The 26,393-nt window shown below is 36.2% G+C and overlaps 2 protein-coding genes across 2 annotated transcripts in view; both read left to right on the top strand.

The window, feature by feature from the left end:
* The window catches only part of LOC132558540 (fibrillin-2-like), a 104,637-nt gene extending 94,077 nt beyond the window's left edge, over positions 1-10,560 (top strand). The window contains exons 61-67 of the mRNA XM_060223117.1: positions 81-314; positions 1,707-1,794; positions 5,197-5,209; positions 5,599-5,682; positions 6,245-6,457; positions 7,329-7,376; positions 10,485-10,560. Coding sequence (XP_060079100.1) covers positions 81-314; positions 1,707-1,794; positions 5,197-5,209; positions 5,599-5,682; positions 6,245-6,457; positions 7,329-7,376; positions 10,485-10,544 — 740 coding nt within the window. The 3' untranslated portion in view covers positions 10,545-10,560. The remainder of the gene's footprint in view (positions 1-80; positions 315-1,706; positions 1,795-5,196; positions 5,210-5,598; positions 5,683-6,244; positions 6,458-7,328; positions 7,377-10,484) is intronic.
* Positions 10,561-25,932: 15,372 nt separating this feature from the next.
* LOC132558539 (protein SCAI-like) overlaps positions 25,933-26,393 on the top strand; it is a 32,088-nt gene continuing 31,627 nt past the window's right edge. The window contains exon 1 of the mRNA XM_060223116.1: positions 25,933-26,045. Coding sequence (XP_060079099.1) covers positions 25,933-26,045 — 113 coding nt within the window. The remainder of the gene's footprint in view (positions 26,046-26,393) is intronic.

Below are 26,393 nucleotides of genomic sequence, written 5' to 3'. Positions count from 1 at the left end.
CTTTTCTTGCTGTGTAGTATTTGACCAATGAAAGATTGAGTCTACTGGTAATATTTACTTTATTTCTCTTTGGTATTCAGTAACCACTCAGTGCCAGAAGAACCGTACTAAGGCATTTATGATGTACAGTGAGAGAGCTGCTGCTGGTACAGCCGACACAAACATCATCTTACCTCAGTGTAGAGAGGACGGATACTTCTCTAACCAGCAGTGTAATGAAACCAGCTTAATCTGCTGGTGTGTCAACGGTGCAGGCCAAGAGGTAGCGGGGACAAAGGTCAGGGTCAGCTCAACCAACTTAGACATCGGTTGTTGTGAGTATCATTTTCTAGCGTAGAAGTCAATAGTAGTGAGTATTATTATCAAATTAAGACACCAGTTGTAGTAAATATGGTTGTCTAACCTAGATATCAGTTGTGTGTATGGTTGTCTAACCTAGATGTCAGTTGTAGTAAGTATGGTTGTCTAACCTAGATATCAGTTGTATGTATGGTTGTCTAACCTAGATATCAGTTATGTGTATGGTTGTCTAACCTACATATCAGTTGTGTGTATGGTTGTCTAACCTAGATATCAGTTGTAGTGTGTATGGTTGTCTAACCTAGATATCAGTTGTGTGTATGGTTGTCTAACCTAGATATCAGTTGTAGTAAGTATGGTTGTCTAACCTAGATATCAGTTGTAGTAAGTATGGTTGTCTAACCTACATATCAGTTGTGTGTATGGTTGTCTAACCTAGATGTCAGTTGTAGTAAGTGTGGTTGTCTAACCTACATATCAGTTGTGTGTATGGTTGTCTAACCTAGATGTTGTCTAACCTAGATATATCAGTTGTAGTGTGTATGGTTGTCTAACCTAGATATCAGTTGTGTGTATGGTTGTCTAACCTACATATCAGTTGTGTGTATGGTTGTCTAACCTAGATATATCAGTTGTAGTGTGTATGGTTGTCTAACCTAGATATCAGTTGTGTGTATGGTTGTCTAACCTAGATATCAGTTGTAGTAAGTATGGTTGTCTAACCTAGATATCAGTTGTAGTGTGTATGGTTGTCTAACCTACATATCAGTTGTGTGTATGGTTGTCTAACCTAGATATCAGTTGTGTGTATGGTTGTCTAACCTACATATCAGTTGTGTGTATGGTTGTCTAACCTAGATATATCAGTTGTAGTGTGTATGGTTGTCTAACCTAGATATCAGTTGTGTGTATGGTTGTCTAACCTAGATATCAGTTGTGTGTATGGTTGTCTAACCTAGATATCAGTTGTAGTAAGTATGGTTGTCTAACCTAGATATCAGTTGTGTGTATGGTTGTCTAACCTAGATATCAGTTGTGAGTATGTGTCTAGTATGGTTGTATCAGTTGTGTGTATGGTTGTCTAACCTAGATATCAGTAGTGAGTATGGTTGTCTAACCTTGATATCAGTTGTAGTCATAAATTTAAGTGTGCTTTAAAAAAGCTAAACCATATGTGTAATTTTTGTTTTGTGTATGTGATAGCAATGAATTGAGTCACTGCATGTGTATCTCTTTTCCGAGGAACAGAGAAAGAGATAGAAATTTGCAAAGCTGTGGTCTATGAATTGAGTCACTGCATGTGTATCTCTTTTCTGAGGAACAGAGAAACAGAAATTTGCAAAGCTGTGGTCTATAACTTTATATTGTATTTTTGTATTGTAAATGATTGTATCTTTGTTTGACAGCGGACAACAATGTTACTGAAGCACTGGTCAGTCTAATATTTAACTATGACTTTAATCTGGTCCGAGGCAAGAAGGCAGCTTTCAAAGGGTAAGTGTGATTCCTATTTGGGCCTGCATGTATTTACTAACGGCGAGAATTCTATTTTGGTTTTTGTTAGTTGTAGGTTGATGAACATAGTATTCTTAATTGTTCCCATTAATGAAATTGTTATGCTCCCGGAAAGTATATAATAGCCGCCGCCTTGTCCATCCGTCCGTCTTTCCGTCAATTCTTTCTTGTGCGGAGCATAGTTTTGCCTACAATTAAGCAATGATCATGAAATACATTGGTCATACTAAGGAGCTGTGCAGTGTACCGAAGTCGGGGCTCTGAACCCCCTCAATTACAGAGTTATTGCCCTTTGTTAAATTTTTGTTGTCTCGAACACAACTTTAAATCGCTTGCATTTAAACTAGGATTATGAAACTTGATGCAAACATTGATCACTGTGTGCCAGGTTTAGGGCCCTCAACTCAAGAGTTACTACTTTTGTTGAAAATATCTTGTCCAGAGCATATCTTTGCTGGCATCTTAGCTTGGATCATACGAAGGCGATATTCAGTTGTGAATCAGGACTGTCTTTCCTGATGATGTGAACTGACAGTTGTGATTAGGACTGTCTATACTGATGATGTGAACTGACAGTTGTGATTAGGACTGTCTATACTGATGATGTGAACTGACAGTTGTGATTAGGACTGTCTATACTGATGATGTGAACTGACAGTTGTGAATTAGGACTGTCTATACTGATGATGTAAACTGACAGTTGTGAATTAGGACTGTCTATACTGATGATGTGAACTGACAGTTGTGAATTAGGACTGTCTATACTGATAATGTAAACTGACAGTTGTGAATTAGGACTGTCTATACTGATAATGTAAACTGACAGTTGTGAATTAGGACTGTCTATACTGATAATGTGAACTGACAGTTGTGAATTAGGACTGTCTATACTGATGATGTGAACTGACAGTTGTGAATTAGGACTGTCTATACTGATAATGTAAACTGACAGTTGTGATTAGGACTGTCTATACTGATGATGTGAACTGACAGTTGTGAATTAGGACTGTCTATACTGATGATGTGAACTGACAGTTGTGAATTAGGACTGTCTATACTGATGATGTGAACTGACAGTTGTGAATTAGGACTGTCTATACTGATAATGTAAACTGACAGTTGTGTATTAGGACTGTCTATACTGATAATGTAAACTGACAGTTGTGAATTAGGACTGTCTATACTGATAATGTGAACTGACAGTTGTGAATTAGGACTGTCTATACTGATGATGTGAACTGACAGTTGTGAATTAGGACTGTCTATACTGATAATGTAAACTGACAGTTGTGAATTAGGACTGTCTATACTGATAATGTAAACTGACAGTTGTGAATTAGGACTGTCTATACTGATAATGTGAACTGACAGTTGTGAATTAGGACTGTCTATACTGATGCTGTGAACTGACAGTTGTGAATTAGGACTGTCTATACTGATAATGTAAACTGACAGTTGTGAATTAGGACTGTCTATACTGATAATGTAAACTGACAGTTGTGAATTAGGACTGTCTATACTGATAATGTGAACTGACAGTTGTGAATTAGGACTGTCTATACTGATGATGTGAACTGACAGTTGTGAATCAGGACTGTCTATACTGATGATGTGAACTGACAGTTGTGAATTAGGACTGTCTATACTGATAATGTGAACCGACAGTTGTGAATTAGGACTGTCTATACTGATAATGTGAACTGACAGTTGTGAACTAGGACTGTCTATATTGATCGTGTAAACTGACAGTTGTAAATCAGGACTGTCTTTCCTGATGATGTGAACTGACAGTTGTGAATTAGGACTGTCTTTCCTGATGATGTGAACTGACAGTTGTGAATCAGGACTGTCTATATTGATCGTGTAAACTGACAGTTGTGAATTAGGACTGTCTATACTGATAATGTGAACTAACAGTTGTGAATCAGGACTGTCTATATTGATGGTGTAAACTGACAGTAGTGAATTAGGACTGTCTATACTGATGATGTGAACCGAAAGTTGTGAACTAGGACTGTTTAAACTGGCCATGTAAACTGACAGTTGTGAATCAGGGCTGTCTTTCCTGATGATGTGAACTGACAGTTGTGAATTAGGACTGTCTTTCCTGATGATGTGAACTGACAGTTGTGAATCAGGACTGTCTATATTGATCGTGTAAACTGACAGTTGTGAATTAGGACTGTCTATACTGATGATGTGAACCGAAAGTTGTGAACTAGGACTGTTTAAACTGGCCATGTAAACTGACAGTTGTGAATCAGGACTGTCTTTCCTGATGATGTGAACTGACAGTTGTGAATTAGGACTGTCTTTCCTGATGATGTGAACTGACAGTTGTGAATCAGGACTGTCTATATTGATCGTGTAAACTGACAGTTGTGAATTAGGACTGTCTATACTGATAATGTGAACTAACAGTTGTGAATCAGGACTGTCTATATTGATGGTGTAAACTGACAGTAGTGAATTAGGACTGTCTATACTGATGATGTGAACTGACAGTTGTGAATTAGGACTGTCTATACTGATATAGATCTCACATACCTTATGTGGGGGAGATTATTGTCAGTATCTAATGTTTCCTGGGTTTTTAGATCTCACATACCTTATGTGGGGGAGATTATTGTCAGTATCTAATGTTTCCTGCTTGTTAGATCTCACATACCTTATGTGGGGGTTTCCTGATTATTACCTTATGTGGAGTATCTAATGTTTCCTGGGTTTTTAGATCTCACATACCTTATGTGGGGGAGATTATTGTCAGTATCTAATGTTTCCTGCTTGTTAGATCTCACATACCTTATGTGGGGGAGATTATTGTCAGTATCTAATGTTTCCTGATTATTGTCAGTATCTAATGTTTCCTGCTTGTTAGATCTCACATACCTTATGTGGGGGAGATTATTGTCAGTATCTAATGTTTCCTGGGTTTTTAGATCTCACATACCTTATGTGGGGGAGATTATTGTCAGTATCTAATGTTTCCTGGGTTTTTAGATCTCACATACCTTATGTGGGGGAGATTATTGTCAGTATCTAATGTTTCCTGCTTGTTAGATCTCACATACCTTATGTGGGGGAGATTATTGTCAGTATCTAATGTTTCCTGCTTGTTAGATCTCACATACCTTATGTGGGGGAGATTATTGTCAGTATCTAATGTTTCCTGGGTTTTTAGATCTCACATACCTTATGTGGGGGAGATTATTGTCAGTATCTAATGTTTCCTGGGATTTACCTTATGTGGGGGAGATTATTGTCAGTATCACATACCTTTCCTGGGTTTTATACCTTATGTGGGGGAGATTATTGTCATTCTAATGTTTCCTGGGTTTTTAGTATCTAGAAATGTTTCATCTACAAACATTTTGCTTGCAGAGTCATAAGGACAGCACTGGGACTCACATACCTTATGTGGTTATCAGGGTAAAAATTAATCTGTGGGAACAGAACTGTGCATCAGCATATTATCAATATCAACAGAAATGTTTATCTATAGGTTTTGTCCCCAAGTGACTGTCAGGTATCCGTGTGAACAGAAATGTTCAATTATGACATGGGTTATGTCCCCTCTGTCTGTAGGTAATTTTTAACTGAACAGTTGTCATGTATCAGCAGTGTTCTGGTGAAGGTTATGTCCTGTTTATTACTGTTGACTTCAATAATCTTGCATCTTTTCTATCCTGGGATATTTATTAAAGCCTTAATGTCATAGAACAACTTTCTTAGATTTACGATGAAGTTTGATAAAGAATTCTGTGGTTGTGTTTTTACCAAAAGTTGCGGGAGGGAAGTATTGTGGCAGATCTGACAGTGAACGGAGAAGCTGACCCAACTGCTGTGGCTACCGAGATCGAGGAAAATGTAAGATTTGATCTTCATGTTAAATCTACCCCTAATCCTGTATTTCATTTACCTGCCAAAATTGTCAAATTCGGTCACAAATATGCTGAAATGAATAGCTGTCAGGGCTGTTTAAATAAATGACCTATACTCTTTTTTAGTATCACACTGGTTGTTTGAATACTTTCTGATTAGCAAGGAGATCTTTGATTGTGATATTACTTAATGCGTGCTGGAAGGAAGGTCATCACAATTGTTCATAATGACATTCAACCAAATTGGCCTCGGATCATTTCACCATTAACAAACTGAAATAAAGGGAGATAAATCTGAGATCTCAACATAAAATGTCACAGATCGAAAAACAATTAAAATCATTCTAACTACCTTCTAATAAGTCTTGACAAATTCAATGAAAATAAACAAAGGTCCCACTTGAATGGGTTTGATCTTGCCCACTGTAATGAATATAAAAATTGAATTAATTGAGTTATGCAGTCACATTTTTGGTTGAAATGTATTTGTGAATGATGTTTAAAAAAACGACATATTGAAAGTTTATTGATATTATTGTTTGGTACAGGTGAAGACTGGGAGCCTGCAGGTTGTGTTTGAGGGAAATATACTGACAGCTGACCCGTCTAGTGTACGGACAGACTTTGTGTTCCAGGCTCAGACCGGCGATAAAAATGATATTCCCATTGTACGCCGAGATGGAGGGGACAACACAGCTGTCATCGCTCTTATCATCACTATTGTTGTTCTTGCTGCAATCTTGATAATTGTTGCTTTATTTGTAAGTTTTATAGTTTTCTCACCTAATCACAGGAATAGACTACCACTACGGTCCATCATGTATAATAGTAAAGGCAGATAACATGTAACTAGGTCATTAACAATGGAACATAACAGGTAAGTTGGTCAGTCATAGGTACATACAGTCAAGAATAAAAGGAAACTAAGTCAGTCATAATGGAACATAACAGGTAAGTAGGTCAGTCATAATGGAATATAACAGGTAAGTAGGTCAGTCATAGGTATATACAGTCAAGAATGAAAGGAAACTAGGTCAGTCATAATGGAATATAACAGGTAACTAGGTCAGTCACTGGTATATGCAGGCAAGAATTAAAGGTAACTAAGTCGATTACAATGGAACAAAACAGGTAAATAGGTCAATATCTGGTATATACAATGGAGGATAACAGGTAAGTAGGTCAATATCTGGTATATACAATGAAGGATAACAGGTAACTAGGTCAATATCTGGTATATACAATGGAGGATAACAGGTAAGTAGGTCAATATCTGGTATATACAATGAAGGATAACAGGTAAGTAGGTCAATATCTGGTATATACAATGAAGGATAACAGGTAACTAGGTCAGTCACTGGTATTCACAATGTAGGATAAAAGTTAACAACTAGGTCAATCTATGGTATTTACAATGATTGATAACATATAACTAGGTCAGTCACTGGTATATACGATTGAGTAAAGGGGACAGAATGTTTTAATCTTTGCCCTTGATATTGTGTTCAGGTAAATATTCAGTATTTTACTGGTAATAATTAAATGTTATCATTGAGTGGGGTAGATATCTCGACAAAAAAGATGTTATTGATCAATGTTCATCTTAGTTGATTCGTTGTCTTTTTTTTCCAGATCCTTCGCAAGAGATCGCAAGAAAAGAATGATTTCTCTAGTTTAGAGGTAAATTATACACAACTCCAGTCTATACCTAATGTATCCACTGATTTATGAGAGAGGCCTGCTGTAAAAACCTCCAATTACTAGCCCCATTATTCAACTTTGTCACTTCAGTGTGATATTTTGATATAGTTAATGATCAGATAGTTTAGGATAGAATTAAGGATCAGATTGTTTAGGATATAATTAATGGTGAGATTGTTTAGGATAGAATTAATGGTGAGATTGTTTAGGATATAATTAATGGTGAGATTGTTTAGGATAGAGTTAAGGATCAGATTGTTTAGGATAGAATTAATGATGAGATTGTTTAGGATAGAATTAATGATGAGATTGTTTAGGATAGAGTTAAGGATCAGATTGTTTAGGATAGAGTTAAGGATCAGATTGTTTAGGATATAATTAATGATGAGATTGTTTAGGATAGAGTTAATGATGAGATTGTTTAGGATAGGATTAATGATGAGATTGTTTAGGATAGAATTAATGATGAGATTGTTTAGGATAGAGTTAATGATGAGATTGTTTAGATAGAGTTAAGGATCAGATTGTTTAGGATAGAGTTAAGGATCAGATTGTTTAGGATAGAGTTAAGGATCAGATTGTTTAGGATAGAGTTAAGGATCAGATTGTTTAGGATAGAATTAAGGATCAGATTGTTTAGGATAGAGTTAAGGATCAGATTGTTTAGGATAGAATTAAGGATCAGATTGTTTAGGATAGAATTAATGATGAGATTGTTTAGGATAGAATTAATGATGAGATTGTTTAGGATAGAGTTAAGGATCAGATTGTTTAGGATAGAGTTAAGGATCAGATTGTTTAGGATATAATTAATGATGAGATTGTTTAGGATAGAGTTAATGATGAGATTGTTTAGGATAGAGTTAAGGATCAGATTGTTTAGGATAGAGTTAAGGATCAGATTGTTTAGGATAGAGTTAAGGATCAGATTGTTTAGGATAGAATTAAGGATCAGATTGTTTAGGATAGAGTTAAGGATCAGATTGTTTAGGATAGAATTAAGGATCAGATTGTTTAGGATAGAATTAAGGATCAGATTGTTAAGGATATAATTTATTATCAGATTGCCTCTGTGGTGATAAACAATCTTATTGTTAATTTTGGAAGTTATACATAGGTGGACATTTGGCTATGATAAGAGGTGTTGATTGGGATCAATCTTATGGGATCATTTTTATTGATCACTAAAATTCAATGTCAAAGTAGTACTTCTCCACATAAAAGTTTGAAGATTAATTCCCATCGCCTGTTTGTTTGCTACATTTTTTTGGTTCTCTCCCTTGTCATTTCCTTCTCCACCAGCCTCCCACACAGCATTAATTTTAGCACATGCTGGTGTTGGATTGATCACAATAAGCACAAGCCTTAAATTTTGTTGTGATTTTTTTATAAGGCCTCTAAAAAGAACAGATAGTGTTAGAATGATGTTCTCTCTGGAAAATAGAATGAAATGTAGATTTTTGTTCTTCCCAAAGCTAAAGTAATCAAATAGAAAAGATTATTAAGATATTATGCAAAGTAGGATGAGGGTTAGATTGAAATGAAATGTTTTGTGGATCAGTGTTTTCTTACATAAGCTCTTCATTAGTCTGTGCTTAAAATTTCAAATGTTTCTGATATTGTGCTTAAATATATTTGTGTCAAATTTCTTGTCCCAATACAGACATAGTGATGAAAATCTTGTAAGTTTTCTTGACAATATGCTTGATTATTCGTACAAAAACTTCCCTACAGACCAAGTTAATATATAAAACAACAAAAAAATAACATACCAGATATTGACTTCACTCTCAAACCTCTGTGTTAAAAAACTGGCAGCTTAGCTTGTTATTGATGAATGGTAAGTTCCATAACACACAGTTGACAGGGAGTCATTAAACAGAATAGAACACATAGCGGCCATATATATACATGTTAGCATGTATTGCCATTGGAAATTTTTTAAACATCAGGTTTAGTCAGAATAATGTATGTTAATTACAATTTAGATACAAAAGATGTGTGTTGAACAAAGCTATTTACAAGGGATTGGAGGGAAAGTGAATTTCAGACATAGTTTGGGCAGAGAGTTAAAAGGCTGAAAGTTGTAATGGTAGATCGTTGAAGGAAGTTGTCTTTTTACAGAATACAAACAGTCCTAACATCTTTTCCAGGAAATTGATAGGGGGTGGTCTTGTTAGGTTGAATTAGTATTGCTTTGAAGTATCAAATTATGTTGGGGTATAGTAGAATCATTGTTAGGATGGTCTAGTTAGGGCCCTTCCATTAATATCTTACATTTGTTGGAAAACAGATTTTTCCGTTATCAGCCTTTAGCTTCCATTTTATGTTGTTTTTTTTTTTTTTAAGCCCACCATCATGAGATGGTGGCTATTTAAATCGTCATACATCTGTGGCCTGTCCATTTGTCTGTAAACAGTTTTTGTTCTCTCGATTTCTTGAGAAGAACTGGATGGATCTTTCTCAAATTTCATATGTAGGTTTCCCTTTGTCCCTATTTGTGCCCATTTGATTTTGGATCTGAGTAGAAAAACAAAATGGCCTACAGGTGGCCATCTTGGATTTTGACTTTTGTACCTGTCTGATTTTGGGATTGATTGAAAAAAATAAAAAGGCTTACAGGCAGCCATCTTGGATTATGACTAGTGAAGATTGTTATCCCTATTTCTTGAGAACTACTGAATGGATCTCTCTCAAATTTCATATATATTTTTTCCATTTGGTCTCTACTTGTGCCTGTTTAATTTCGGGACTAATCAGGAAAAAGCACAATGGCTTTCGGGCAACCATTTTGGATTTGGCAGATAAAGATAATCATTGCTGTTTTTGAAAAGGAATATTCAAATTTATTATTATCAAGTGCAAAAACAGAGATGTGTAAGGAAAAGAAGGGAAAATATCCAACGTTCAGAGAGCAAATAAAGATCAAACATTGGTGGGTGCCAAGATCCCTCTGGGATCTCTTAGGTGTTTTTCTCGGAATCCCACACTTCACTTGTTCTATTAACCTTTGACCTCTGTATAACATGTTGTGCACAAGTTTCCAGTTTTACTAATGTGTTGTATTAACATTTTATCTTTTAACAGGACTCCGGGAATCGAGGCCACACGAATGCTGTATACAATCAGGTGTATGAGAAAACGTGAGTGTCCAGGTGTGTGTACATGTGTTACACCTAACCTTCACTCAGTCATTGGTGTCAGCTCAAAACTCTGCACATCTCTATATTTATAAGGGACCAGAAATTGAAAAAAAATCAGATTATTTTGTTCAATTTACTATATAGTTTATGAAGTTGATTGTTTCCCATAAATGGTTCAGACAACAGTATTCAGGAGTTTTGTATCTAGTTTACAATGTATGTGAGGTTCAATTCAACTTAATTCACCAGGAACGTTTAGGTGAGGTCATAAGGCAGATATCCCTCTCTATCAACTGGCTTGGTAGGGAGGAGATACAAGGATTTAGTATCAAGGTACTCTTCAATCTGTCAAGAGACAGGTCAAATGATTACAGTAGACCTCCATTATCTGAAACATTACCAGTACCTTGCAAAATCATTCCTCTCCAGAACAATGAAATACTTTATTTCTTGAGATTTGATAACAGTGAGCAAATTAACATTGAAACCGTTCAAAAAAGTCTTATACACATTTTTCTATTTTTTAATTTAGATTATCATTTGTGTACATAATTTCTTTGGGAATTTTTGTTATTGTTGATCATTCAACTTAGATCTATGTTGTTTAAAATGTCATGTAACTGTATATCAAGAATTGTTTTGTATATTTCTATAAGCATGCAAACACTCTGTAAAATAATCACGGATATTCTACAAAATTATTACGTAATTCTACAAAGAAGAGATGAAAGAACTTGTTGTCTTACACAGTATTTATCTAAAATCATTTTTAAGCAAGAGAAGTATGTACATTTTAGAAAGGCAGATCTGTTTATACTTCTGGTGTTAAGAAAGCTAGACTTCATTAAAATTTGTAGTTGTGTTAGACGTGTGTGAGATTGCCTTGCTATCCATTATAGGCGATGGTACAGTAGATGTGCAAGGTCTGTGGGTATGTGCTTCCTCTATCCAATCTTGTATATAATATATTTCTTCATATAGATTTGTTACAACACTTTGTATTTTTGTAGTATATTTTCCTTGAACCAGTTTCTATGTTAAAACTGGAGATGATTTATTACTGACATGTTGATACTGTGATCGTTAACTTACATTTAAACTCAAATCTACAAAGTATGTAGTTGGTTTACATATCAGTCCAATCCTGTTATATCCAGTATGTTGTCTACCAAGAGTTATGTCCCTTCCTTGTATCTACATTAGATGTTTAGTTACACATAAGCCACAGTGACTTATCAATTGACCCACAGCAGTTTCTATATATATATGGTAACACATTTATGCTAAATTTGACACACTTGGATAATCAGCTGCCAGTATACCTGAAAATATAGTGCTATATCACCCTTTATCAATATTCTGTTTGAAAATCATTGTACATGTCATTTTGGTCCAACTGTCAATTATTTTTGAAGTAGCTTCTCTGCCTGTGTTGGTTAACTTGACTATGTAGTATGATTTGCCAAGAATTTGAATTAAAACATGTTAAGTTGTTAGATCATTTCAATACTTTTAAGTTCGTAAAATAAGTCTCTCTTTCAAGGTGTTGCCTAATTAAGATTTCTGATATAATTGGTTGATTTATTTGAAACTCTTCATGTTTAGATTTAACAATTATAATAAATATGTCAAGTTGAAGAAGTCTATTCGATCATCTATGCTAACTAAACTGAAAAATTGTTTACCTAATCATTAAACTGTATAAGACAACACCCATGGACAAGGGAGATAAATCAGATGTTTCCTGTCATAATTCTATATATCCTGTATAATATTGATTAAACACTCATTCCGCGTTGTGAGGATTGTATAATACATATCATAAGTGTACTCAGCCTTGTTGTAGTCTTGTCTATTGTATTATTATAAGTAAAGGTTTATCTATATATTCTTACAGAAGGAGAAAATCATAAGATTGCCGTGTAATGCAATACTCAATTTTACTGTTGGTAACAATGCTGTACCATTTTCTAATTGTTTTGTTTTTTTTTTTTTTTTTTAATTTCCCCCTACTGGGGTAAATGTTGATGGTAGGGAATGAGAGATGTAAGCATTGTTTGAGTGTGTTCTGTTGCACTAGCTTGCATTAAATTAGTGCCAATGTGATTATCTCTCCACCTCATGTCCTGTGTTGTGTTCAGGCCTCCACATGCCCCGAACACCTAACAACCCCACCCCCTCTCCCTTTTTTTGCTCAGTGTAGAATATAACCCTGTTTTATCATAATCTAGAGAAATTTATGAACTTTTTTGCTACTTGTATGAAATTCTTGCCTTGTAACCCTCCACTCTTTATATAGAGTAATGATTTGGAACTCTTTACCAAATTTTATTTCAATTTATATTATCTAATATATAATTACACAGTTTCTGATACATATTTTATCAGACAGCCAAAAATGTTTTCATGTATTGAATGTGAGTTTATACTCTGAATTTTACTTTATATAAAGTTTGAAATATTTTTTTGAGTGCACAATACTCGCTGATGATATCTAAATTTCATAAATTGTATACAATTTGTAGACTGTATTTTCAAAGAAAATCTTTTAATTTTAGTATAAGATACTAGTAAATAACTGAACCCCACAGCAGTACTATTGAGTGATTTGTAGTTTGTCAGTTTTCTGATTTATAAGTCACCTAATTTCCATCCTATACAAAATCTACTGTTTATCTATTGATTATTTTGGAGACAGGAAACTGTACTACCAGTATATTACATATGAGTGTGATGTGGAGAGTTAAGTTTAAAGACTGGTACTGTAGTTATGTAGCCAGACCAGACTTGGCAGATGGATATGATGTTGTATTTAAAATCACTTATATATATAATACTGTTTCTGTTACATACCTTAATAATCAGTTGTTTATTTACCAAGAATCTCAGAATTCCTTATATCTTCGGACTGCAGGACAATGCCGGAGCTTTCCAGTTTTCTTGTTACATGTTGGTATAATTTTGCTGTTATCAGTGATTCTGTTCTGTGTTGTTTACTTTAGACTTACTTCAGGAAATAAAGTTATTTCACTTACATTGTTTTTGTTGGTTGTTTTTAAATAGATGTCATAGTCAAAAGCTGTGTAGAAATTATTGTATTACATACTACACAAGGATAGCTAAGGATTTTTTACAATAATATTGTTTCAAACATCAACATTTTGAGGAGAAAAGTATACTTTTCCCAATAAAGTCCACTAAAAAACAATGAAGTTTTAACCAAGATATTTGAGTTTGGTTCAGGATCTCGACACATCTCTGTTTATATTACTGTAGTTGGTACATAAGTACATCGTATGATCTATTTATTGTTTCAATAAAAACCAAGGAAACCATAGCTTTAATGTTTTTGAATGGATGTGTTTATGATTACCGGACAATTTGGGTACCAGACATTTATATGACAGCTGAAAAGACTTTTTGATCCTTACCTAATTTTGAGCTCTATATAATCATCAGAAGATTGTGGACAAAATTTGTTAATAAAAACTGATGGAAGAACAAAAACTCATACATATGTAGAAATCCTTGATCACAGTATGGATACTACTGGCGGCTTGTGCCCTCGGAATCCTCGATCACAGTATGGATACTACTGGCGGCTGGTGCAATAGGAATCCTCGATCACAGTATGGATACTACTGGCGGCTGGTGCAATAGGAATCCTCGATCACAGTATGGATACTACTGGCGGCTGGTGCAATAGGAATCCTCGATCACAGTGTGGATACTACTGGCGGCTGGTGCACTAAGGAATCCTCGATCACAGTATGGATACTACTGGCGGCTGGTGCAATAGGAATCCTCGATCACAGTATGGATACTACTGGCGGCTGGTGCAATAGGAATCCTCGATCACAGTATGGATACTACTGGCGGCTGGTGCAATAGGAATCCTCGATCACAGTGTGGATACTACTGGCGGCTGGTGCACTAAGGAATCCTCGATCACAGTATGGATACTACTGGCGGCTGGTGCAATAGGAATCCTCGATCACAGTATGGATACTACTGGCGGCTGGTGCAATAGGAATCCTCGATCACAGTATGGATACTACTGGCGGCTGGTGCAATAGGAATCCTCGATCACAGTATGGATACTACTGGCGGCTGGTGCAATAGGAATCCTCGATCACAGTGTGGATACTACTGGCGGCTGGTGCAATAGGAATCCTCGATCACAGTGTGGATACTACTGGCGGCTGGTGCAATAGGAATCCTCGATCACAGTATGGATACTACTGGCGGCTGGTGCAATAGGAATCCTCGATCACAGTGTGGATACTACTGGCGGCTGGTGCACTAAGGAATCCTCGATCACAGTATGGATACTACTGGCGGCTGGTGCAATAGGAATCCTCGATCACAGTATGGATACTACTGGCGGCTGGTGCAATAGGAATCCTCGATCACAGTATGGATACTACTGGCGGCTGGTGCAATAGGAATCCTCGATCACAGTGTGGATACTACTGGCGGCTGGTGCACTAAGGAATCCTCGATCACAGTATGGATACTACTGGCGGCTGGTGCAATAGGAATCCTCGATCACAGTATGGATACTACTGGCGGCTGGTGCAATAGGAATCCTCGATCACAGTATGGATACTACTGGCGGCTGGTGCAATAGGAATCCTCGATCACAGTATGGATACTACTGGCGGCTGGTGCAATAGGAATCCTCGATCACAGTGTGGATACTACTGGCGGCTGTTGCACTAAGGAATCCTCGATCACAGTATGGATACTACTGGCGGCTGGTGCAATAGGAATCCTCGATCACAGTATGGATACTACTGGCGGCTGGTGCACTAAGGAATCCTTTATCACAGTATGGATACTACTGGCAACTGGTGCAATAGGAATCCTTTATCACAGTATAGATACTATATTGCGGCTGTTGCATGGTCTGTCACATAGAGGGCATCATGCAACTTCCATCAATCTTCTGTGTGGAGGACCTGGCGTCTATATGATTAGAGTTACCAGATGCCCGACCAAGCCTGCTACCTGTAGTTTCCAACCCTCCTCATTCTCCCTTTGCCCCCATTTCCACCACTTTTGCCTTCCTGATCTCTTCCTCCAATACTGCTTTGTCATTTGTCCCTACTACTGCCCCTGTACCGTTGCCAAGCCATGTCGTCCTACAAATGTTTTTTTTCCTGTGTGTTAATCGACTTTCAACAATCTTTCCACTTGGTTGACTGCACTACTCGCGGATCATTCCTACCCCCTTTTCTTCTCATTTGAGTCATCACCAGTCTTTCCTTTGCCGCCTTGAGGGATGATGTACAGTAAAAGTCAATACTGTTTTTAAAAAACTTGGTCAATCCTATCTATCTACGAAGTGCTTTGCTGATTGTCCTCCCATGAACTTCTACTGTTGTCGTGATTACCTCATTTGATGCGAGAAGTTGTAGCAGAAGATAAATCAGGCCATGATGGAAAAGACGTACCGGGTATGTGAACTTCTCTGGTTGTCTAGTGGTCTCCTCCCGTGATTTAGTCTATCGATGGCACAGGAAAACAACATGGCATGAATTCCCATCCAAGGCCTAATTATATGTGTAATATATACTTGGCACAAAAATTTAGAGATCACTTTTTCAAAGATTAATTTATTTATATCAAAAGGCAAAAACATTTTGGAATACGGATTTAAAAAAAAAAAAAAAAGTTGAAGTCCTAATAGCGATGAAAATTCAAAATACTTCAGTGGGTTCAACAACACTATCAATAGTGAGTGTGTCTACCATTGGCCCCAATAACGGCACGACATCGTCTTGGCATACTATGAATCAGACGCCGTATAGCCATTTGTGGAATTCGTGGCCATTCTTGACGAAGAAAATCAGCAAGCTCCTGTCGGTTGACAGGAAGCCGCGGACAAACGGCAATGCTTTGACGTAACATGGCCCACGCATGCTCGATCGAGTTAAGGTCAGGAGAAAGACAAGACCAGTCCATATGCTCGATAGTTTCTGCAAGGTAATCATTCACAAGTCTAGCTCTATGAAGTCAAGCATTGTCGTCCATCAGTACGAACTCGGGGCCGACAACTGGATGAAGGATTTCTGTAAGGCTACCACCTTCAACCACGTGCACGTCAGTCCGACAATTAAAATTGATCACTGTCCAAACCATTACTAAACCCCCTCCGAAACGGTCATGCTCAGTAATGCAGCAGTCAGCATACCTCTGGCCCATCTCATGCTAAACACGCCTCCTGCCATCACGAAAGTCCACACAAAACCTGGACTCGTCCGTTAAAACAATAGACCGCCATTGAAGCAATCGCCGATTCACATGGTCAACTGCCCAATGCTGCAGAGCTATACGGTGATGGCGTGCGAGTCTGGAGTGTACAGCGGGTCTGTGAGTGCATAAGCCAGAGGTGTGAAGTCTATTCCTCACTCTTTTTGCGGAAATTCTTCTTCCAGTTCTTGACAGAAGTCTTTAGTCAATCTAGTGGAGTTTGATAACCTATTTCGCCTAGTAAGATTGCTCAAATAACGGTCCTGACGGGCTGTCGTACACCTTGGTCTACCTGATCGAGCTATCTCTGTGACACATTGAAGTGTGCAGCAACATTTCATTGTGATTGTCTTGCTTGCAGAATCGGACTGATCGGCAAGCCTTTGCAGCTGTCGTGTTCACAAATGTCCAAAACAGGATGCAAACTGATCGGACATTTAAAAGAAACTCTAAATTTATTGATTGATTGGACGTGAAGTTCACACAGACTTTCAATAAAACCTCTTTTGACAGTTTGATCTTAATTCTGTCATCATCTCTTAATTATGTTATGCCTCACGATAAGTGTAAGTTGTACGAGAAAATTCTTACCAAAAGGTTATTGTGCATACATTGGTGATAAAGCAGTACTCGTGGATTGTCGAACTTAATTTATTTTAATGGCAGAAAAATATAATATATACGAGGGCTGATTGATAAGTTGTGAGCCTTGTATTGAAGACGTTAAGCAGGGATGTCCTTTTTCAGATCTTATATTCCCTGACTATTTAAGGCTTTGTACCCAAAGAATGGTGTCATTTACAAAATGGACAAAATCACTGAAAGAGCAGTGATTCAACATTTGCATAAGAAATGTTTAGCACCTAAGCATATCCATACTGATATGATTGCAACACTAGGGAAGGATTCCCTTCATGTGATACAGTAAAAATGTGTTGACGGAATTTAAGCGTGGCAGGCAGAGCCTTGGGGATGACGCCCATCCTGGAAGTTCTATCACTGTTGCAACCCCAGAAATGATCGATAAAATCCATAATGTTGTTATGGATGACAGGCGAATTACAAAGAGATATTTAGCCAGCACAGTTGGGATTTCACAGAAATAGTACATTCCATCCATGCAGAATATCTTGCAATGAGAAAGCTCTCAGCCCTTTGTGTACCAAGATTTCTGAAAGTTGATCAGAAGCGCACCAGACGGATCTTATCGCGTGCTAGTCTGAATCTTTCATATGCAGGTCCTGCTAGCTTCCTGCAGAGGTTTGTGACTATGGATAAAATGTGGGTCTGTCATTTCATCTGAGATCTCAAACAACACTAATCAATGGATGCATCCTGGTTTCACCCCCGTCAAAGAATGTTTCATCAGCTGGAAAGGTTAAGACCTCGGTTTTCTGGAATGTTGATGGCATTGTGATGGTATATTATCTGCAAAAGAGGCAAACAATCAATGGCACATGTATCACGTCTTAGTCTTTAACGATTGTGGTTTTGAATTGATTGAGTATCCGCCTTATTCGCCTGATCTCGCTCTATCAAGACTTCCATCTATTTCCAAAATTGAAAAGGGCGTTTTCCGGTACCCATATTCGGTCGGATGATGACGTCATACATGCAGTTGAGGACTTTCTGAACGGTCAAGAAAACGACATCTTTAAAAGTGTCATTGAAGCCCTAAAACATCACTAGCAAAAGTGTATATATACTGAAGGGGATTATGTTAAAACTAATGCAACATGTCCGCCAAAAGTCAAATCCTTGAATCATGATCCTTAACACTGTTTGTGTCCAGTATAGTATGTAATATATAGTGGGTTTGGAATTTGCGACAAATCCCTGTGCTTGATGATGTTGACGTCATTCAAGTTGATGGCAAACACCTTCCGAAGTACAGTATTTTATATGAGAATATCATTTTTTCTCTGCTACTTCTTCAAGGGCTGTCGATATTTATCATGCCAGTGCATGGGTTATGTGAAGTCATGCATGAAGCCTCTAATGTACAGGAGGTAGCCGGATCCACAAGAATGTTTTTCATCGACATCGTTTCTCTGTTTTTCCATCCTTATGTTCATTAAAGTCGCCATATATAAGCATGCGGGATATGGATATTCTACTCGAGGGTGACCCAAATTCTATATCATTTTCCTACATACTTGAGTATGGTTGACCATTTATTCTCATTTCTTACATGAATATTTCTTAAGCACAATCAATGTTCATCAGATCCAGCAACTGCAATGTTGAACATTGCACAGTATACATGTATATACAATACATATGACATACATATGAATTAAAATAACGCCCATATATACGGTATATCGTTGGTATACCTAATTTAAAGAACACCTTTTATAACGAGCTTGTGTAATAATTCATTGTGTTCACAAGGTGAAGTCAGTTGCCGTGACGTTGTGATAGCAAAGATCACCTTGCGTACACATGGAATTAATGGAATCAACCATGTTCGATATTCCGCGGGTAGAATAGTCATCGTTCCACATAACCTGTTATCTCGAAGAGGAAATTATCTTCCTTATGCTGACCGGATCATTATAGAATACTGACTGTCCAGAACTTCAGATGGAACAAATGGAAGTTTCTGTCAACATATGATCAATGTCAGCGTCATTTATTTTCAAATTACTTAATCGTCTAAAAAAAATTGACACATTGTTAACAGAACATAAATAGCTGTTAAATATATTTTGGAACATTTTCCCCATATTAGCAACAAGCTAGACTATTATGTGTGGCATTTCGACGACAACGCGAAGACTGATCGACTTTGATGAAATTGTACATTGTAACGAACTAAGTGACGTTGATAATTAATTCGATCTGTTTTTACCACGATCTGATCGTCATCTAGTCACGTGTACAGGTGGAACGTCATGTGAGTTTATTACCGCTTCATACACTGTATACCATCCACACGGATCATCTGAACGACACGTGACATAATTTCTATAACTGGTCGAATGTAAATATTTCTTTTCAATTGTTAAAGATCTGAAAAGATCAAGATATATTGGTATAATCATAATAGTGCTATCGTGTAATTATTCTATACCAACTAATCTTTATAGTGGTATCACCAAATCATTATCGTGGTATCACCTAATCATTATCGTGTTATCACCTAATCATCATCGTGGTATTACCTAATCATTATCGTGGTATCACCTAATCATTATCGTGGTATAACGTAATCATTATCGTGGTATCGCCCAATCATTATCGTGGTATCATCTAATCATTATCGTGGTATCACCTAATCATTATCGTGGTATCGCCTGATAATTATCGTGGTATCACATAATCATTATCGTGATCTCATCAAATCATTATCGTGATATCACGTAATTATCATCGATTTTTAAATGCTGTAAAAGACGTTCATGATGTTCGAAGTACAAACGACGACAATAAAAAACTTCGAAAGATATGACAGAAATTGGTATAAATTTTAATGGTTTCCGACTCAGAATCTGTCATTTAGCACAGTAAGCTCAAAGATTTTTTTTATTGAGTACGCCAAACGTGTCTGATACATGTCTGTCAAAGACTAGCTCTTTACATCTACATGTAACGACATAGAAATACACAATAGTTTATAATTGTAGACATCCAATTACATGAAGGATCTTGAAGAGGCCCGCCCTGACAACGACATCATAACAGCTGAAGACTACGGTAGGCCTAAGGTGTTTCTGTTACCTGTATTACGTATCAATGGCTGATCGATTTGCTCTAGAGTCACACTGATTGTGGTAATACTAAAGAGATCTGTGAGTGCGTGGAGTCTTCTTAGTACATAATTATGCACTTTGCAAGTCGGCGAACAAAGTCCAATGACAGCTGCCAATTTTCTCGTTATAAGTGTATCTGTATAAAGTCTCACAGTTTGAATATGTAGGTGTGTTCTCGTGCATGTGTCTATAAGCGTATGTTTACTTTTATCCATGTATCTATCGTACATTGTACTGAATAAAAAGATAAGTTACAAAAAAAACACCCATCTGTGGGTGCTAGCGTAACGTTTCGCGTATAGACTGTATAAAGTAGCAAAGTTTAAATTAAAAAAAAACTAATAAAATTGTTCCGCATTAAACGGAGGATTATTTTTTATTAACGAGCTGTAAAAAAGAAAATGGAAAGAAATTGAAGTGAAAATGGTACGGTGAAGTTTTTACTTTTCATTCCCTTTAAGTGACGTCATCACTTCACATCGGTATCACCTATTCACCATAATGATATTAATCATTCGTTTCACCACATTAAATAGGCGATATCACCACAACAAATAGCTGGGACCATAACAATTAAAACAATAGATAGCTGGTATCACCACGATAAATGTCTGGTATCACCACAACATGTAGCTGGTATAATCACACTAAATAGCTGGTATCACCACAATATGTAGCTGGTATCACCACAATATGTAGCTGGTATAACCACAATATGTAGCTGGTATCATCACACTAAATAGCTGGTATCACCACGATATCTAGCTGGTATAATCACACTAAATAGCTGGTATCACGACAATATGTAGCTGGTATCACCACAATATGTAGCTGGTATAATCACACTAAATAGCTGGTATCACCACGATATGTAGCTGGTATTACCACAATATGTAGCTGGTATCACCACAATATGTAGCTGGTATCACCACACTAAATAGCTGGTATAACCACAATATGTAGCTGGTATAATCACACTAAATAGCTGGTATCACCACAATATGTAGCTGGTATAATCACACTAAATAGCTGGTATCACCACGATATGTAGCTGGTATCACCACGATATGTAGCTGGTATTACTACGATATGTAGCTGGTATCACCACGATATGTAGCTGGTATTACCACAATATATAGCTGGTATCATCACACTAAATAGCTGGTATCACCACAATATGTAGCTGGTATCACCACAATATGTAGCTGTTATCACCACAATATGTAGCTGGTATCACCACAATATGTAGCTGGTATCACCACAATATGTAGCTGGTATAATCACACTAAATAGCTGGTATCACCACGATATGTAGCTGGTATTTCCACGATATGTAGCTGGTATCATCACGATATGTAGCTGGTATTACCACAATATGTAGCTGGTATCACCACAATATGTAGCTGGTATCATCACACTAAATAGCTGGTATAACACTAAATAGCTGGTATCATCACACTAAATAGCTGGTATCACCACAATATGTAGCTGGTATCACCACGATATGTAGCTGGTATCACCACAATATATAGCTGGTATCATCACACTAAATAGCTGGTATAACCACAATATGTAGCTGGTATCATCACACTAAATAGCTGGTATCACCACAATATGTAGCTGGTATCACCACAATTACCATAAGTAGTAAAACTTTATCAAAGTGGTATTACCTTATCAAGATATAGTGGTAACACGTTATCATTATCGTGGTACCGTCTAATGATTATCATGGTATCACATAATCATTACCGTGGTAACACTTTATCATTATCGTTGTACCGCCTAATCATTACCGTGGTCACACCTTATCGTGGTATCACATAATCATTACCGTGGTATCACCTTATCATTATCGTTGTACCGCCTAATGATTATCATGGTATCACCTAATCATTACCGTGGTAACACCTTATCATTATCGTGGTACCGCCTAATGATTATCATGGTATCACATAATCATTACCGTGGTAACACCTTATCATTATCGTGGTACCGCCTAATGATTATCGTGGTATTACCTAATCATTATCTTAAATGGGTTTTCATTTTATATGAGATTTAATTAAGGCGAGTCTTAGTTTTTTTTTAAATTTTTGCGAAACTTGACGAGGGAAAATCAAAACTTCAACGCGAATTTCATAACATTTCATATGAAATGAGAACAGATTATAGAAACTTTAATCGCTTCACTCAGAAAAAAAGAAAATTTTGATGAATATTAATGTCAAAGTGTGGAGAACAAATTCAAACGAAGGCAGCCATTTTGTTGTGTCATTTTCAATTGATGACGTAACGTCATTGTCCATATCATGACACAAAAATTGATTTCTGACAAACGCAGTCAACGAAAAGCGTTCTATGGTATATTACAATAGTGATATATACAAAAATATTACATGGTTCACAGAAAAACAAGGAGCTGGTGTAATAAGAGACGTTATCCCACTGACAATTATGAATTATATCAGGAACAGTACACGACTTTGAATTAGCCGAGGATGACTGATGACTCTTTATCGGATGGAAGCGTCGAGATCAGTATCACTAGTTTTCAACGTGATAACTTATATATAACTAGTTTTCAACGTGATAACTAATATATAACTAGTTTTCAACGTGATAACTAATGTATAACTAGTTTTCAACGTGATAACTAATGTATAACTAGTTTTCAACGCGATAACTAATATATAACTAGTTTTCAACGTGATAACTAATGTATAACTAGTTTTCAACGCGGTAACTAATATGTAATTAGTTTTCAACGTGATAACTAATGTATAACTAGTTTTCAACGCGGTAACTAATATGTAATATATGAGTTTTCAACGTTGATAACTAATGTATAACATTTTCAATGTGATAACAATGTATAACTATCGTTTCAGAAAAAAAGAAAATCAACGTGTAACTAATGTATAACTAGTTTTCAACGCGATAACCGTATCATGTATAAAAATTGATTTTCAAACGCAGATAAAAGCGTTCTATGTATATTACAATAGTGATATATACAACGCGATAACTAAGTATACGTTATCCCATACAATTATAACTAGTTTTCAATGACTGATGACTCTTTATCGGATAATGTATAACTAGTTTTCAACGTGATAACTAATATATAACTAGTTTTCAACGTGATAACTAATATATAACTAGTTTTCAACGCGATAACTAATATATAACTAGATTTCAACGCGATAACTAATATATAAGTAGTTTTCAACGCGATAACTTATATATAACTAGTTTTCAACGCGATAACTAATATATAACTAGTTTTCAACGCGATAACTTATATATAACTAGTTTTCAACGCGATAACTAATATATAACTAGTTTTCAACGCGATAAATAATATATAACTAGTTTTCAACGCGATAACTAATACGTAACTAGTTTTCAACGCGGTAACTAATATGTAACTAGTTTTCAACGTGACAACTAATATGTAACTAGTTTTCAACGTGGTAACTAATATATAACTAGTTTTAACGTGATAACTAATATGTAACTAGTTTCAACATGATAACTAATATTTGATAACTAAGATATCACAAAATTAGTGATATCAGCGTGAAACTGTTCCTCCTTCTGATGTCCAATGATGACCATGATACAAGAATTCTGTATTTTTAACAAGCTGAGTCAGTAACGAGCAGGGAGTTTACCTCTCTGTCTCTTCCGATCTCAATATCTGAAACATCATTTTCTATCTCTGAAGCCACAGAAACAAGCTTTCTTTTGTCTTTATGTGAAATTTTATTAAAGTTGACTATATTGTTTGTATGTAAGTAAGTAGTGTGAAAAAATAATAGAATTCCTAAAAATACTACTTATACATTATCAATGTCAATCATTTAAGTAGAATCCAATATTTTGAAAAAAATATTTTGGATTTTCCTCTTTAATGTCAAAATAGTATTCAAGAATACAAATCCCGAGTTTGTTTTCTGACGTCACCAGATCATGAGCAAACCTTAATTACCTTTTGTAGTTAGTCTCCGCCCACCTTGTGTCGTCCGCGATTTTGTCTTCTAAAACCCTGTATAGAATTCGATATTTTTTCCATGCATGACCATTGACATGCTAAAACTGTAAATAACATAATATATATATACATATTTTATACAAACCTAAGGGCATGAAGGGTGAGGCCCGGTATTAAGGAGAAAATTCGCCGATAATCTTCCGAGGACAACTTTTAATCCCGTCGTCCTCTCCTCAGTTATCCAGTGGGAAATGGATAAGTTTTTCTCATCACTTATACAGTAAAATTTCACTGTAAGTATATATTTTTTATTATTATCATTATTTTCAGCTAGAAATAATCCCAACCTAATTAGAACAATTGTCGTGAGTAGTTTGTTAACGGTAAGAAAATTAATATGCAGTCAAGATTCTATTTTTTTGTATTTGTTTTTGTATTTGTTTTTTATCTTTTTATTTTATTGCCCCAGAACGTTTAAACATATAGATTCTATTTATATCGGACGTTGTAAAACAGAATAACGATTGTTCTCGGTATATTAACATAACGCACCATAAGACATCCTGGCCTTGGCGACCTAATGATAGTATTTTAAACGATCATAATCAATATGCATAAGTCACTTTGAACGAAAAGTTTAAGGGTCAACATCAGATTTGTTATAATTAACTCCAAAGCCTTGGAGAAATTTCACTTTTCCTATTGTGAAACAGTGTCTAAATTTTGTATTCAATACCAGTGCATAAAGCGAGTTTGCCAGAAGGATATGGAAATCAGTTGATATTGCTATCTGTAGTAGAAATTCCGTCACATATTGGGTTACAAGATAAAAAACAATTATGATTTTACTAGAGTCGGGTGATCGTTAAGGCCCATTGACCACTTATGGATAATGTTTTTCAGGGTTGACTGAAAGCATAGATTTGAACTGGTATTAGTCTGTTTTGCTAGTCGAAGTTCGATATATTTCATCATAATGACGTAAAGAAACAAACAACGATTTCAATGACACTTCTTGAATAAATGATATGATAAGGTATCTACAATTTTTATATTTAAATATACCGTACCTTGTTCCATTTCCCATTTTAAAGGATATTTATTCGTCAATTCCATTTTAGATTGATTGGTCCGGAACTCCGTATCCGTTTCCGCCTTTAGTACGCATACGTAAACGTTTCGACGACCCAGAAAATTCACACTGTCAAATAATGTTAATTTTTATAAATTTCGATCACTGATGTGAAGGAAGGATATTATTGTTATTCGAGTATCACCGTAAACGCCCTCTCCATGTAGCCTCTGATCTCCTAAGTGTTAGTTTGTTGGAGGTGTTCCTCGTTTAAAGTGTTAGTTTGGTTCGAGATCGCCGCTACCACAACAAAATGTCGATCGCGGATGGCAGCCCTTTACCTGCCATGGACGAAACTGAGAAGAAAGTGGTGAATGAATTTTGTCATCTGCTGGAGAAATCAAAGCAACTATTCAACGGACTTCGGTAGGGGTTTATATTTAGTCAAGTATACATCAATTGCATGTGTGTTTATTGTTTTTTAATGCTACATATTGTAGACATGTGCTCAACTTGTCATCCATGCCGACACACATAACATTATCTGTCAGGATTCCGGATAAAATTAACACGTGAGAAATCATATTTGATTGCTTTTCTGAATAAATGATAATAGGCTTACGTAATAACTAAAGAAATTTATTAATTCTGGGGATTCATGACGAAGAAACAATACAATACAGAAATATTTCTAATAACTAGGCCAACGTGTTTGCACCAGTAGTCTAACGTTATGAATAGTGCTGTATCAATACAATGTGCTTGATTAACATT

Source organism: Ylistrum balloti, unplaced genomic scaffold, assembly GCF_031769215.1.
Source record: "Ylistrum balloti isolate Yb309-2 unplaced genomic scaffold, AGI_CSIRO_Ybal_v1 Utg370794, whole genome shotgun sequence".
In the NCBI taxonomy this organism is placed as follows: domain Eukaryota; kingdom Metazoa; phylum Mollusca; class Bivalvia; order Pectinida; family Pectinidae; genus Ylistrum; species Ylistrum balloti.
Note: the sequence above shows the minus strand (reverse complement) of the source record. Positions and strands in the feature narration are given on the sequence as shown.